We start from the raw sequence: 12,244 nt of genomic DNA, 5'->3' as shown, positions 1-12,244 counted from the left end.
TCCAGGAGGAAATGTCACTGGGTCAAGTACACTTTGAACATGCTTCACATTCCCTCCGGGTCTTGGAGGTTCACAGCCTGCATTCGCAGGTGAAAGGCTCAAGAAGTCCTCAGGACGCAGACATGCTCACCTCGGTTCAGTCCAGTGTCAGGCTGAGCACAGAATCTTCATTTTCAATGCTAGGAGTTTTCATGTCAGCAAACTGGGGAGTGAATTCTGACCTTCTGGCTGGATGACCTCAGGCCCATTACTTTCCCCCGGAGCCTCAGTTTCCCCATCTGAAACCGAGCACGATAGCGCCCCCACTTCCCAGGGTGGCGATAAATGAGGAGCTGTGTGTGTACCCGGCACCGAGTAAGTCCTCAGTGAGCCCAAGATGGGATTGTCTTTATTACTCAGTGGCACATGCCTGGAAGAGGAGGGAGGCACTGGGCGCCGTTGGCCGGGACATTGAGGATTAAGGGATTTCTGGGGAGCATGTACTTCCTCCACGCTGAGTGTAAAGATGTGCCGCATCCATGCTGACTGTGCCCTGGGCACTGGGATAAACTCTTTCCTCGGCTCATCTCACTGAATCCTCCAGAACCAGGGGAGGGAGGGATCATTCACTCCATCTACAGAGCAGGGGATGACTCCGGGGCCACTTGCTCCTGGGTATATAGCACCCATGGGCAGAAGCAGGATTCAAGCTCTCCAATGAGTTTTTAGCCCCTGTGTGAAGGGTCCTGGGGTGGGACTTCCTCTGGGGGAAGACGGAGGTTGCCGTTCAGCTTGGGTACCCCTTGCAGGGTGTGCGGGGCAGGTCTTGAACACATTCCTGGCCAGCTCAGCACCTCTCCCCCTGCATCCCTGTGACCCTTCCCTGCCACCAGCATCTCCCGGGGTCATGGGTCAAGGCCCCACAGAATGCCTCCTCCAATCACCAGGTTCGCTTTCTGGGACCACATAATTGCCTTTTACACAAAGCACTGGTTCAAATCATAGTGGTTTTGTTTTCGGCTGCAGTACCCTCGGAGCGGGGCTGTGAGCGACTTCGCTGTTTGATTCTTAGGGGGCTGGCAGAGCTCGCCCTGGTTCCCAGCAAGCCACCCTGGGCTGTGTCGGGAACGGAGGCGCGGCCAAGGACCGATAGCCCTTCTCCTCCCCCGCCGTTGCCGCGGAGCTGAGCAGATGGTGCACAGAGCCTCGATACACCTCCAGTGATGGGAGAGTGACACCGAGTGCCACGGGCTGCAGGGAATCAGTGGCTGGAAGAGGAACTCTGGGGGCTGTTCCCGAGACCCCCAGGCCTCTCCGTGCTTCCCGCAGCGTTCTATTCCCTCTCGCAGCCCCCGCCTCCCGCCTGCCCCGAGGTGGTGTGGAAACTAGCATTTACTCAGCACCCTCCGTGCGCCAGGCCTGGCTGGGGCAGCTCATCCATCGTCTCATCCCATCCTCACACCAACTCAGAGTGTCAAGACCGCTGTGTCCAATTTGCTGCTGGTGAAACTGAGGCTCACAGAGGCAAAGTGACCACCCAAGGTCATACAGCGGGAAAGAGGCAGACTAGAGGTCGAACTTGGATCTGTCTGACATCATGCCTGTGTTTGGGAAATGGGGGGGAGAGTGGGAGAAGTGGCAGGCACATCCCAACCATCCCTCCCGCTGGCCAGTGCTCACGCACCTGCTTGAGGATCTGGGCGGCCATGGTGTGGCTGCAGTCGAAGATAATGCGAAATTCCCGGCCTCGCTTCATCTCCTTGAGCAGCGGGCGCGAGTCATCAGAGTCAAGGGGGAGCTGGCGGATCTTCAGGCGGATGTTGTACCTTGATGGGGCCATGATGAGCTCCTGCAGTCGGATGAGCCCTGAGAGGTCCCGGGGCACAAAAGACACATGTAAGCCCACGTATACCTAGCTGCAGGTATCCACAGACTTGTGTGGCCACAGGTCTACAGACACACGTGGACACTGACATGCGGCCCACGGAGAGAAGTTCATGGACTCAGCCACGCATGTGCAGACACAGGCACTAGCAGACTGCGGCACAGACACGTGCACCCAGCTGTGCACGCTGGCACATGCCCATAGGCATGTGTGCACATACAAACACATGCTTACATGCACAGACAGGACATACACTTGGGTTGATAAACACATGTGTACACAGGTAGGTAAAGGTGTGTACACACCTGTAGATTCAAAAGTTGGCACGGACAGCTAGCGAATCCCCACCAAGTCCACCCACCTGCACCTCTCTAACTCAGTCGGTGTAGAGACTTATGGAGCCTGAACCAGAGGCCCCCCACTCCTCCTCCCCCTGCCCCCTGCAACACTGTGAAGCATGGGACATAATCTTCCTAAACAGTCCCAGCAACCTGCTTCCAGGATGCGGCCCAAGTGGCGGCTCCAGGCTCAGCTGTACCAACGGTTGGACCAGGTAAGGCCAGGTGGTATTTGTGCCCGGCCTCCACCCCCAAGGGCAGGCTGCCCCCGTACACCTTAACCATTCTTCTGGGCTCAGTGCAGCCACCTCCTCCATGACGCCTACCTCTACTGCTCTGCCCAGACAAGATCTCCCCACCCAACTCCCATCCTGCCCCTCTCCCCCGAAACTCGGTGGCCTCGTCCTTCAGCACTAGCCTCTTCTGGCCTCATCTCACTCTCCTGGTCCTGTCACAGACTCCTCAACATTAGGGACTGGGTCTCCACATGTCCTAGCACGGGGCCTGGCACTTCAGTTGTGCTCAACACAAATTTCCAGAATTGGATTGACTACTGTGTTTTTTTCTCCCCACACTGAAAAATCCTCCACCTTGGCATTTTGCAAAACCACTTAATCTGGGGACTTCCAGGGAAAACTGAATGTCACTTCTTGGAGACAAATGGCTCGCTTAGGTCTAATTAAGTTCATTTCCATCCTTAGTACAAGGTCCATTCTTGCTGACTCCTCTCTGCTTAGCCTGGAAGCAAGCTTGCTTGCTGTTCTCTCTTGTCCTACCGACTGCAGGAAGAGTGGAGGAAGCACAGGCCCAGGGTCCCAAGCAGGCCATCCCCTCCTACCTGCTGGGCTCCCCGCCCATACTCAGGGCTCGGTGTCTGCATCCTGGCTGCATTGTCCACTCAGCCATGCTCCATTTCCCTGCTAACAGCACTCTGGTTTTCCTTTGGGGAACAACTCCTCCCCCATGCTTAGTCCATGTGACTCAAGAGTCCCCACTCCAGGGACACAGAATCTGGCCCCACTCCAGGGACACAGAATCTGGCCCCAGCCTGGTCAATCAGCACACACATTGCTCTAGGCAAAGGTATGGGCTTAGCGACGGATGTGTGACACCAGCTGGCTCTATCAGATGACTCCCAGGAATTGTGCCAGAGCAACTGGTAAGAGACAACCCTCTTTCTATTTAACTCCAAATGGTGAGGAAGCAAGTCTGGGGTCACCACTTAGAACCTGAAAAGGATTCCCACAGGGCAGAAGTCAGGAAACACAGAAAGAAAATAAGCCTTAAAGATACTCATTTGCACCTCTCAAGCTAAAATTACTCCTGAACTTTCCAGTAAATGAAACCAACAAAATCCTCCCCCGACCCTCGCCTATTTTTTTTTTTTTTTTTTGCTTAAGCTAGTTTGCGATGGACTAAAGTTCGCAATCAGCTGTCGCAGGGCCCCCTGTCCGGACAGAGTCCCCCCACACAGACAACCCACTTCCTGAGCCTTCCAACAAAAAGTCTGGATTTCCAAAGCCATTTCTGGTACACACACCTGGGTCTGTCCAGCCTCTCATTCCCACTCCTGAGGGCTGGACATCTGGAAAGCAAACCGACTGGTATCCATCACTCCACTCTGTTGGGGAGGACGGAGATATTTCTCTGGGACCTAAGCCTCCCAAAGAGCTCCCAAACAAGCTTCGCCATGGCTGTGGGCATCAGGAACCCCCAGCCCCCTGGAAGGTCTCAGATCCAGGTGTGCGGGCTGGGAGAGGGCTCTGGAGCCCTGGAGTGGTCTGGACCAAACAGGGGCCCCAGGGCTTTCTAATACCAGACTTGATGGGGGCAGGGAGGGGATATCAGGTGACCTTACAGAGGAAGGAGGGGTCACAAGCTCCCCCCAAACACACACACACACCCATCCTTACCCTCCCTCCTCAGCTAATCCCAGGAGTTCTCACTTTGGCTGCAGGCTGCTGCCCGCTCACACCTGTTGCCTTGCGAGGCCCTGAGTGCACGCTTTGCTCCTACTCTCTCAGTTTTCAGACCCAGGCACAGCATCAGTAGGCACACGGGCTTTGGGGACCCAGGACATGAGGACAGGGACAGTCTGGATGCTAGAGCAGAGGCCACCAGAGCTTTCTTGTGGGCCAAGTTCATTGCCCTGTGGAATACACAGTGACCCACATTCTCCAGCAGCAAATGTCAGACCTCCTTCCCATCAGTGTATTCTCCAAAGGAGACCAGAGGCTCGTCTTGGCCCATCCCAGCGGAGGACTAGGCTCTTCGTTTGCCTGAGATGAGCTCTCCTTCCTGGCTGCTTCCCTAATCAATCTCTCTCAAAATATCTGCAGTGAATCATGGTTGTGGAAGTCATGCTTTTCACTTACAAAGCACTTCTGCATTCATTACCCTATTTAAACATCTCCCTGTCCTAGAAGGCATACAGAGTAGGGGCTTTTGTTCCAATGTTACAAATAAAGAAACTGAGGCCCAAAGAGGTTAAGTGAGCCTCCCAAGATTTTGCAGCATGCCAGCAATGGGATCAAAATTCAAGACCAATTCTTTTTGGCTCTTAAGCTGGGCCCTTTTTCGTCACTCCAGCATTTTCTGAGCCCCTCCTTTTCACGGTTGATATAAATCTGTCTTTGTGCACGGGTTAGGTTAGGAAGGTGGCTTTGTGGAAAAGCTCATAGGGCAAACACTGCTGGTCCCTGAAATAATCACTCTTGGTATTCTATAACTGATGAATTGGCATCCTGAAATCATGGGCCAAACTAATGACCAAAGTTGTTTGTATCCCTATTATCACTGGGTTTTTCTGGGCACACAAAAATCGTATTACAAACTCTCCAACCACAAGCCCTACAATCTGTGTTTTGCTTCCTGCCCCATATGGGATGTTTGCACCTAACGAATTCCACCTATAGTAATAACTAATTAATAAAGGCTCTTGCCCACGATTTCCCCTTGCTCCTACCTCCTGACCAACCCTCCATGTGGCCCCGGGTGCCATGGTGTGCCCCCTTCTTCTTCTAGGGAACTGTAAGTAACAACTCTTCTTTCTATGCCATTGGCCTCTTCATATCATCACTTGGTCGTATCTACCCTCTGGATCCCAGGTACAGTACATTTTAAAACAGTTCTCCCTGCAGTGGATTGCAGTGATGACCCCAATTCTTCACCCCTCTCTACATCCCCATCCTTTGCCATGTAATTTTGCAGTGCCCTCCAGCTGCGGGGGCAGGAGACTTGCTCTACCCACAACGTTGGGCTCAACCATGTCAACTGTTTTGGCCAATGGTGTATTAGCAGGCATGACATAAGCAAACACTTGAAATGGAATTGCACACTGGGTTTGTTCTTTTCACCTCTGCCATCATCATGACAACATGCCTGGGCTAGCCTGCTGGAGGATTGAGAGCCCAACTACCCCACCATATCAGCCAAGGCCAGTCTAGATCAGCCAGCAGTCAGCCGACCCCCAAGCAGGTGAGTGATCCAGCTGAGACGAGAACAACTGCCTGGCCAATCTCAGTCAGTCACTGACCCCACAGGCTTGTGAGCTAAATAAATGCTTATTATTTTAAGTCGCTAAGTTTTGGGGTGATTTGTTACACAGAATTATTATAGAGATAAATAACTAGTGTACCCTTTTCAAGCATACTAAGAGAACTATGATTTTGTTTGGGTGGCAACGTGCCAGCCCCAAGACGTGACTCGGGATGGGTGAAAGCCAATCAGTGGCAGTCCCATTCCTATCTGAATGTGTTTAGGGTGGTAGGCGCAGACTCAATGAGCTGTATAGTGTGGTCTGTTGGAAGGTTACGAGACAGATTTTCCTCCCTGATAAGAGGCACGAATCACATTAAGAACAATCCCTTTGGCTTCTACCTCTTTCCTTACCACTTCCTGGGGTATCATCATGTGAGGATATGATGCTTGGAGCTGCAGCAACTTTATTGTGACTATGAGGGGGAAAGTCAAGAGAACTGCAGTGATACTGACCCAGCACCCTGACTCTGCTGAACTGCTAAACCAGCCCTGGAAAGGCCCATCTCCAGACTTCTTGTCAGTGAGATAACTAAGTGGCTACTGCTCCAGTCAATTTGAGTCGGGTTGTCTGTTACTCACAGACAAAACATCCTAATGGAAACAACCCCCAAAGCAAACATAGTCCAAGTCTGCTATAAAGTGCTTCCCATTCCATGGGTTTGATGACCCACAAGCTGTCCTGTCCCCTTGAAATATCCTGATTCTGGAAGCATACTTCTTACTACTCACTATTCTTCATCAAATTTATACTATTGTTTGATTGAATCCAACCCTGAATCCAACTGAATCCCTAGTACTAAGTTCTTCTTGACCAAACCAACTCCATCACTGACTCCTCTTAAGTTTTAAAATATTTGTTGAATTGAATTGAATTGAATATCAGGTTGAATCAAACTATAATTAAATACTACGGGAAAGAGAGTGTTGGGCACTGGAAAGGGGAAGAAATGAAGATGTTATTCCATCTTCTTTTGAGAAGTTAATAGGGGAGTGAGTGCCCACCCAGAGGTCACTGGTCATCAGAGCTAAGAATCAAGTGATGTGTAGACACAGTCAGAGCTAGACATCCTTGGGGAGAGGAGGCTCCAGGCCTCAGCATCCGCCCTGACCAGTCTCACTGGCATCCACCTTCATGCCACAGCATTTTTTCCTCTGCAAAGCCTCTCCCGCTACCCCCATCCAGCCTGGAGGCACCAGTACTGCTGGGCCATGGTTTATGCCAGTGTCTGTTCTGACTACTCTGTGCCCGTGACCCTCCTACAAATTTTCAATATTACCAGCTCACATCCAATCCTTTTCTTCCATTCTGGCCCCCAGTTCTCTTCCAAGCAGCCCCTTTGTTCCTGCCTGGACCAACAGGACCACCTCTGCCTCAGTCTTCCTGCTCCAGGTTCTCCCTCCAACCCTCTGTACACTGCTGTCAGTGCCACCTTCTAAAACTCTGCTTTTATTATTCTGTTTCTGTGCTCAACAACACTCAGTGGTCCCTGGCTGCTTACAAGGTAAAGTCTGAACTCTGAAGCTAGACAGCAGAGACCTTGCCCACAGCCTTATACATGCTGTTTATCTGACCTTTTCCTCCTACCCTCCATACTGGGATCCTTTTCCCTGCCAGGCTGTCCTCTTGATGAGACCTCCACGCACAGTCCCACCTCCTCATCTTGCTCGCACTGTTCCCCCACCTGTAATGCCTTCGTGACTCTTCTCCTTGTCCATCCATCCTCAAGGCCAGGCTCATGTCTCTCCTCCTCTGGTAAATCAGCCCAGACTAGCCAAGGCCACGGAGCTTCCTCTCCCCAGGTCCCTCTAGCTCTGACCGTATGTACATGTCACTTGTTTCTTAGCTCTGATGGCCTAGAAAGACCAGTGAGCTCTGGGTGTGCACTCACCCCACTTCAATATGACTAACTTCTCTAAAGAAGATGGAATAGCCACATCTTTATTTCTTCTTCCTTATCAGTGCCCAACACATCCTTTCCTGCCATATATATATATATATATATATATTTTTTTTTTTTTTTTTTTTTTTTTTTTTGCAGTACGCGGGCCTCTCACTGTTATGGCCTCTCCTGTTGCGGAGCACAGGCTCCGGACGCGCAGGCTCAGCGGCCATGGCTCACGGGCCCAACCGCTCCGCGACGTGTGGGATCTTCCCGGACCGGGGCACGAGCACATGTCCCCTGCATCGGCAGGGGGACTCTCAACCACTGCGCCACCAGGGAAGCCCCTTGCCATATTTAATTATAGTTTATTTCCATTTTATTTTCAGTTCAATTCAATTCAATTCAACTGAACATTTAAATGTCTACATTGTACCAGGTGCTGTGCTAAACCCCAGAGGTACCAAACACCCATGGTCTGGAGCCAGAAACAGACTCACAGATAGACAATCATTCATAGTGGTATGTTAAGACAGGCAGAACTACAGGGTTGCAGCAACACTGCCATGACTTGGAGCTGGGCAGGAGTGGCTCTCAGTAACGGGGCACTGAGCAGGGCTCGGGGTCTCTGCCGTCCAGTATCTACTGTCTGGTGCTTTGGGTATAGCAGGAACTCAAGACATGCTTGTTGAATCCTGAGTTAACTAAATCTCTGATAGTCTTTTCTGAGGGATTCTCTCCCCACTATCCCAACTCCCCATTAGGAGGTAATCAAGAGCTGACATTGAATCACAGGCAGCTGAGAGCTGGAGGGCTCTCTCTAAGCTGGCTGCTGTAGCTCTTGACTTGTCATGTGGGAAGAGCAGGGCCAGATGGGTTAAGTGACTTGCCAAGGTCACTCTCTTAAGAGGCAGGGCTAAGAACTATCTTGGGACTTGAGTCTTTGGAAAGAAAGAGGAGGAGAGGAAACAGCTCCGTGCTGCCCAGCTAGTAAGCGCAGAGCCTGCGTGCACCACGTACTGTTTGGTTTGAGTCCAGAGTCTGCGCTCATAGCCAGCATGGAGTTGAATGCGTTTGCTGCAGAGGAGAATGTGTGAATGCAGGGTGCAGGTAGGTGTGGGCGTGGCCGTGCAGGCGTGAGTGCAGATTGGAGCATGCTGCTGGGGTGGAGGCGGGAGTGTAGGGCAGGTGTGAAGTGGGCTGGGCTGGCCTGGGTGAGTGTGGCTGGTGCGTACCGGGCTGCATGTGAGTGCAGGGCGAGCATCAGTGTGACTAGATGAGGCTTGGGTGTAAGTGTGGACTTTTTCCCCAGGGGCAGCTGAGTTGAGTGAGCAGCAAAGAGCCCGATCCTGGGGCTCTGCCACCCTCATCTCCTGCCCTTGGCCCAGCCAGGCCTGGCTACCCACCTGTGCTGTCGTCATAGACCACGGTGGCCGACCGCCACTTGAGGTACTGGACCAGGTCGAGGATGGCATGGCTGAGAGAGGCGTAGTCCGGGTACAGGTTCACGTAGAAGGTGTCTTTGTTGTCCAGTGGGTGGTGCTTCCAGCGCAGCTGGATGTGGGGCACCTCCAGAGCGTTGCAGATGGACTGGACGGCATTGGTGCAGGAGCCCTGGGATGGCCCAAAGATTGCCACCACCCCCAGTGCCAGCTGGTCACAGGCTGCAACAGAAAGAGGGAGGGAAGGATGGTACAGGGGTCAGTGCTGTTTCATCAGGCATCTGGGCAATGGGGGCATGGGGAGCAGTGATCTTGAAAACCCCTCTGAGGTGGGCGACTGATGAGCTCTCTGAATCTCAGTTTCCTCATCTGGAAACTGGGGTTGTAATAGCCCCCACCTTAGAGAATCATAGAGAAGTTTAATGAGTATACACTGTTGGTGGGAATATAAGTTGGTGCAGCCACTATGGAGAACAGTATGGAAGTTCCTTAAAACGCTAAAAATAGACCTAACATATAATCCATCAATCCCACTCCTGGGCATATATCCAGAGAACACTCTAATTCGAATATACGTACACCCTATGTTCATTACAGCACTATTTACAATAGTCAAAACATGGACACAACCTGAATGTCCATCGACAGATGGATGGATAAAGAAGATGTGGCATACACACACACACACACACACACACACACACACACACACACACACTATGGAATATTACTCAGCCATAAAAAATGAAATAATGCCATTTGCAGCAACATGGATGGACCTAGAGATTATCATACTAAGTGAAGTAAGCTAGACAGAGAAAGAAGAATATCATATGATATTGCTTATATGTGAAATCTAAAAAAAATGATACAAACAAACTTATTTACAAAACAGAAATAGACCCACAGACATAGAAAACAAACTTATGGTTGCCAAAGGGGAAAGAGGGGGAGGGATAAATTAGGAGTTTGGGATTAACAGATATACTCTATTATATATCAAATAGATAACCAACAAGGACCTACTGCATAGCACAGGGAACTATACTCAATAGTTTATATGTACGTGTATATATATGTGTGTGAGTGTGTGTATAACAGAATCACTTTGCTGTACACCTGAATCTAACACAACTATACTTCAATTCAAAAAAAAAAAAGACACAGCATAGTACTCGTGAAATAGAAATGACGATTACTTTTGTGTTACCATCTCTGTGATTAGCATCACCAGCTCTGTACCTGGTCCTGTTCTGGGGGGAAAGTTGAGAAACACATAGGAATGAAACACCTACCTGCTGGTCACTCTTAAACCTCCAGCTCCACCTGTTCCCTAACATCCAACTTGTACATCTCACCTCTCACTCACCATCACTATTTGGATGTCTAAGTTGCATCTCAGACCTAACGTGTCCAAAACGTCACCCCCTCTTCTCCTCCCAGCCTCCCCCATCCCAGTAAAGGGCAGCTCCACTGTCTCAGTGCCTTATGCCCAAAACCCTGGTTTTGTCTTGACTCCTTTCCTCTCATATCCCACATCCCAGCCCATCAGCAACTCCTGCTGCCTCTCCTTCAAAGCATATCAGAATCTGACCACTTCTCTCCACTCCCACCCCCGTCCAAGCCACCATCAACTTTTGCTTGCCTTACTGCAGAAGGCTCCTCACCAGTTCTGGCTTCCTCCATAATCCTCCTGCCATCTTACCTTTCACAACCTAGGGTGGATGACATCACTCCTTTGCTCCAAGGGCTCCCGCTTCACTCAGTCTCGAAGGCAAAGTCCTTACAGTGATTAATGAGGACCTACTTGTTGCAGATCTTCCCCACCCTGTCCCCGTCACCACTACCACTTTCTGGCTTCCTCTCACATCCTCCTCTCCCTTCCTCACATTACTCAAGCCCCACTGGCTTCCACGATGTTCCTCAAACATGCTTAGCACACTTATGCCTCAGGGCCTTTGCACGTGCTGTCACCTTTGGCTGGAATGCTCTCCCCTCAGATATCCACATGACTCCTTCCTTCCCTTCCTCCAGGTCTCTGCATCTTTGTGTCTTATTAGAAACACATCACTGCCCAACCTGTAACAGCAATCCCTGTCCAGCCACACTCCCGAAAACCCACACCTGCTTTGTTTCTTTGTCTATTAAATGAACACTGAAGTCTTATTCATTTGTTGACTTTCTCATCCCACTAAAATATGGTAAGCTCCAGAGAGGCAAGGGCTTGATCTGTGTTGTTTATTGCTGTTTCAACAGTGCTTAAATCTGGTCTGAGTAGGTGCTGAGTGAATGGATGCTGAATCCCTGCCTTCAAACAGCTCACATTCCTGGGGGAGGCCCAAGGACTCAGGCAGGTCAGACTGCAGATGCTTCTGGGAAGGGCAAGCATCAGCGGGCACAGCAGAGCATGAAATGAGCAGAAACGAGGGCAGCTGGGCCTCAAAGCGGGGCATAGGCTTACAGGGATTGTGTCTAAAAAATCCATAAAGTGGGACCTCTCAGGGGCAGTCAGGGGCTCCCCAGGAACCACTGCCCTTTCTCTGGCAACTGTCTCTAGTTTTCCTTTGGGCTCCACTGCCTTTCCCACTTCCAATCCCGGAGAGGTGGTGCGAGGGACCCAGACCCCAGCCGACTGCTCACTCACTGCCCCCAGTTCACAGACATTGGTTTGGAGGATGGTCATGTGACCAGTTGGAGCCAATGGGATGGCATGAGACCTCCCACTGAAAAGGGGGAACTTCCTGCTATAACTGGACCTGGGAGGAGGTAAGATGTGGAGGTGGAGTAGCCCCCTGTGCTCACAGAAAAAGCACAGTGCCTGTCTGTGAACGGAGTCAGTGTGGGGGACAGAAGAGCTAAGAGAGAGAAAGAAATGTGAGACCCATGATCAAGTGGAGCCCTGGACTTTGGTTACGTGGACCAATACATTCTCTTTTTGCTTAAGCAAGTTAGGATTTGGCTTTCTGTCACTTGCAGACATCAATGGAGCATCAGCACACCCACCAGCCCGTGGCCATGGGAATGACACTATGTGCACACGTATGAACATATGATGCATGTAGGAGGAGGCAAAACATGGACACACAGTGGATTCAGACACATCCTGGCTGCCTCAAGAGCCTTTGGGAATGACCTACTGGGCTCAGGCTCACCCCTAAGATTTGCGAGGCCCAGGGCCAA

At 51.0% G+C, this 12,244-nt stretch overlaps 1 protein-coding gene across 2 annotated transcripts in view; it reads right to left on the bottom strand.

Moving 5' to 3' along the window:
- GRIK3 (glutamate ionotropic receptor kainate type subunit 3) overlaps positions 1-12,244 on the bottom strand; it is a gene marked incomplete at both ends in the record, with an annotated part of 234,194 nt that overhangs the window by 67,716 nt on the left and 154,234 nt on the right. For both annotated transcript variants that reach the window (XM_081225397.1, XM_081225396.1), the window contains 2 exons: positions 1,664-1,845; positions 9,029-9,286. In XM_081225397.1, the coding sequence (XP_081081523.1) occupies positions 1,664-1,845; positions 9,029-9,286 (440 nt within the window). The remainder of the gene's footprint in view (positions 1-1,663; positions 1,846-9,028; positions 9,287-12,244) is intronic.

Source organism: Mesoplodon bidens (genome assembly GCF_964165515.1).
Source record: "Mesoplodon bidens genome assembly, chromosome: 2".
Taxonomy (NCBI): Eukaryota; Metazoa; Chordata; class Mammalia; order Artiodactyla; family Ziphiidae; genus Mesoplodon; species Mesoplodon bidens.
Note: the sequence above shows the minus strand (reverse complement) of the source record. Positions and strands in the feature narration are given on the sequence as shown.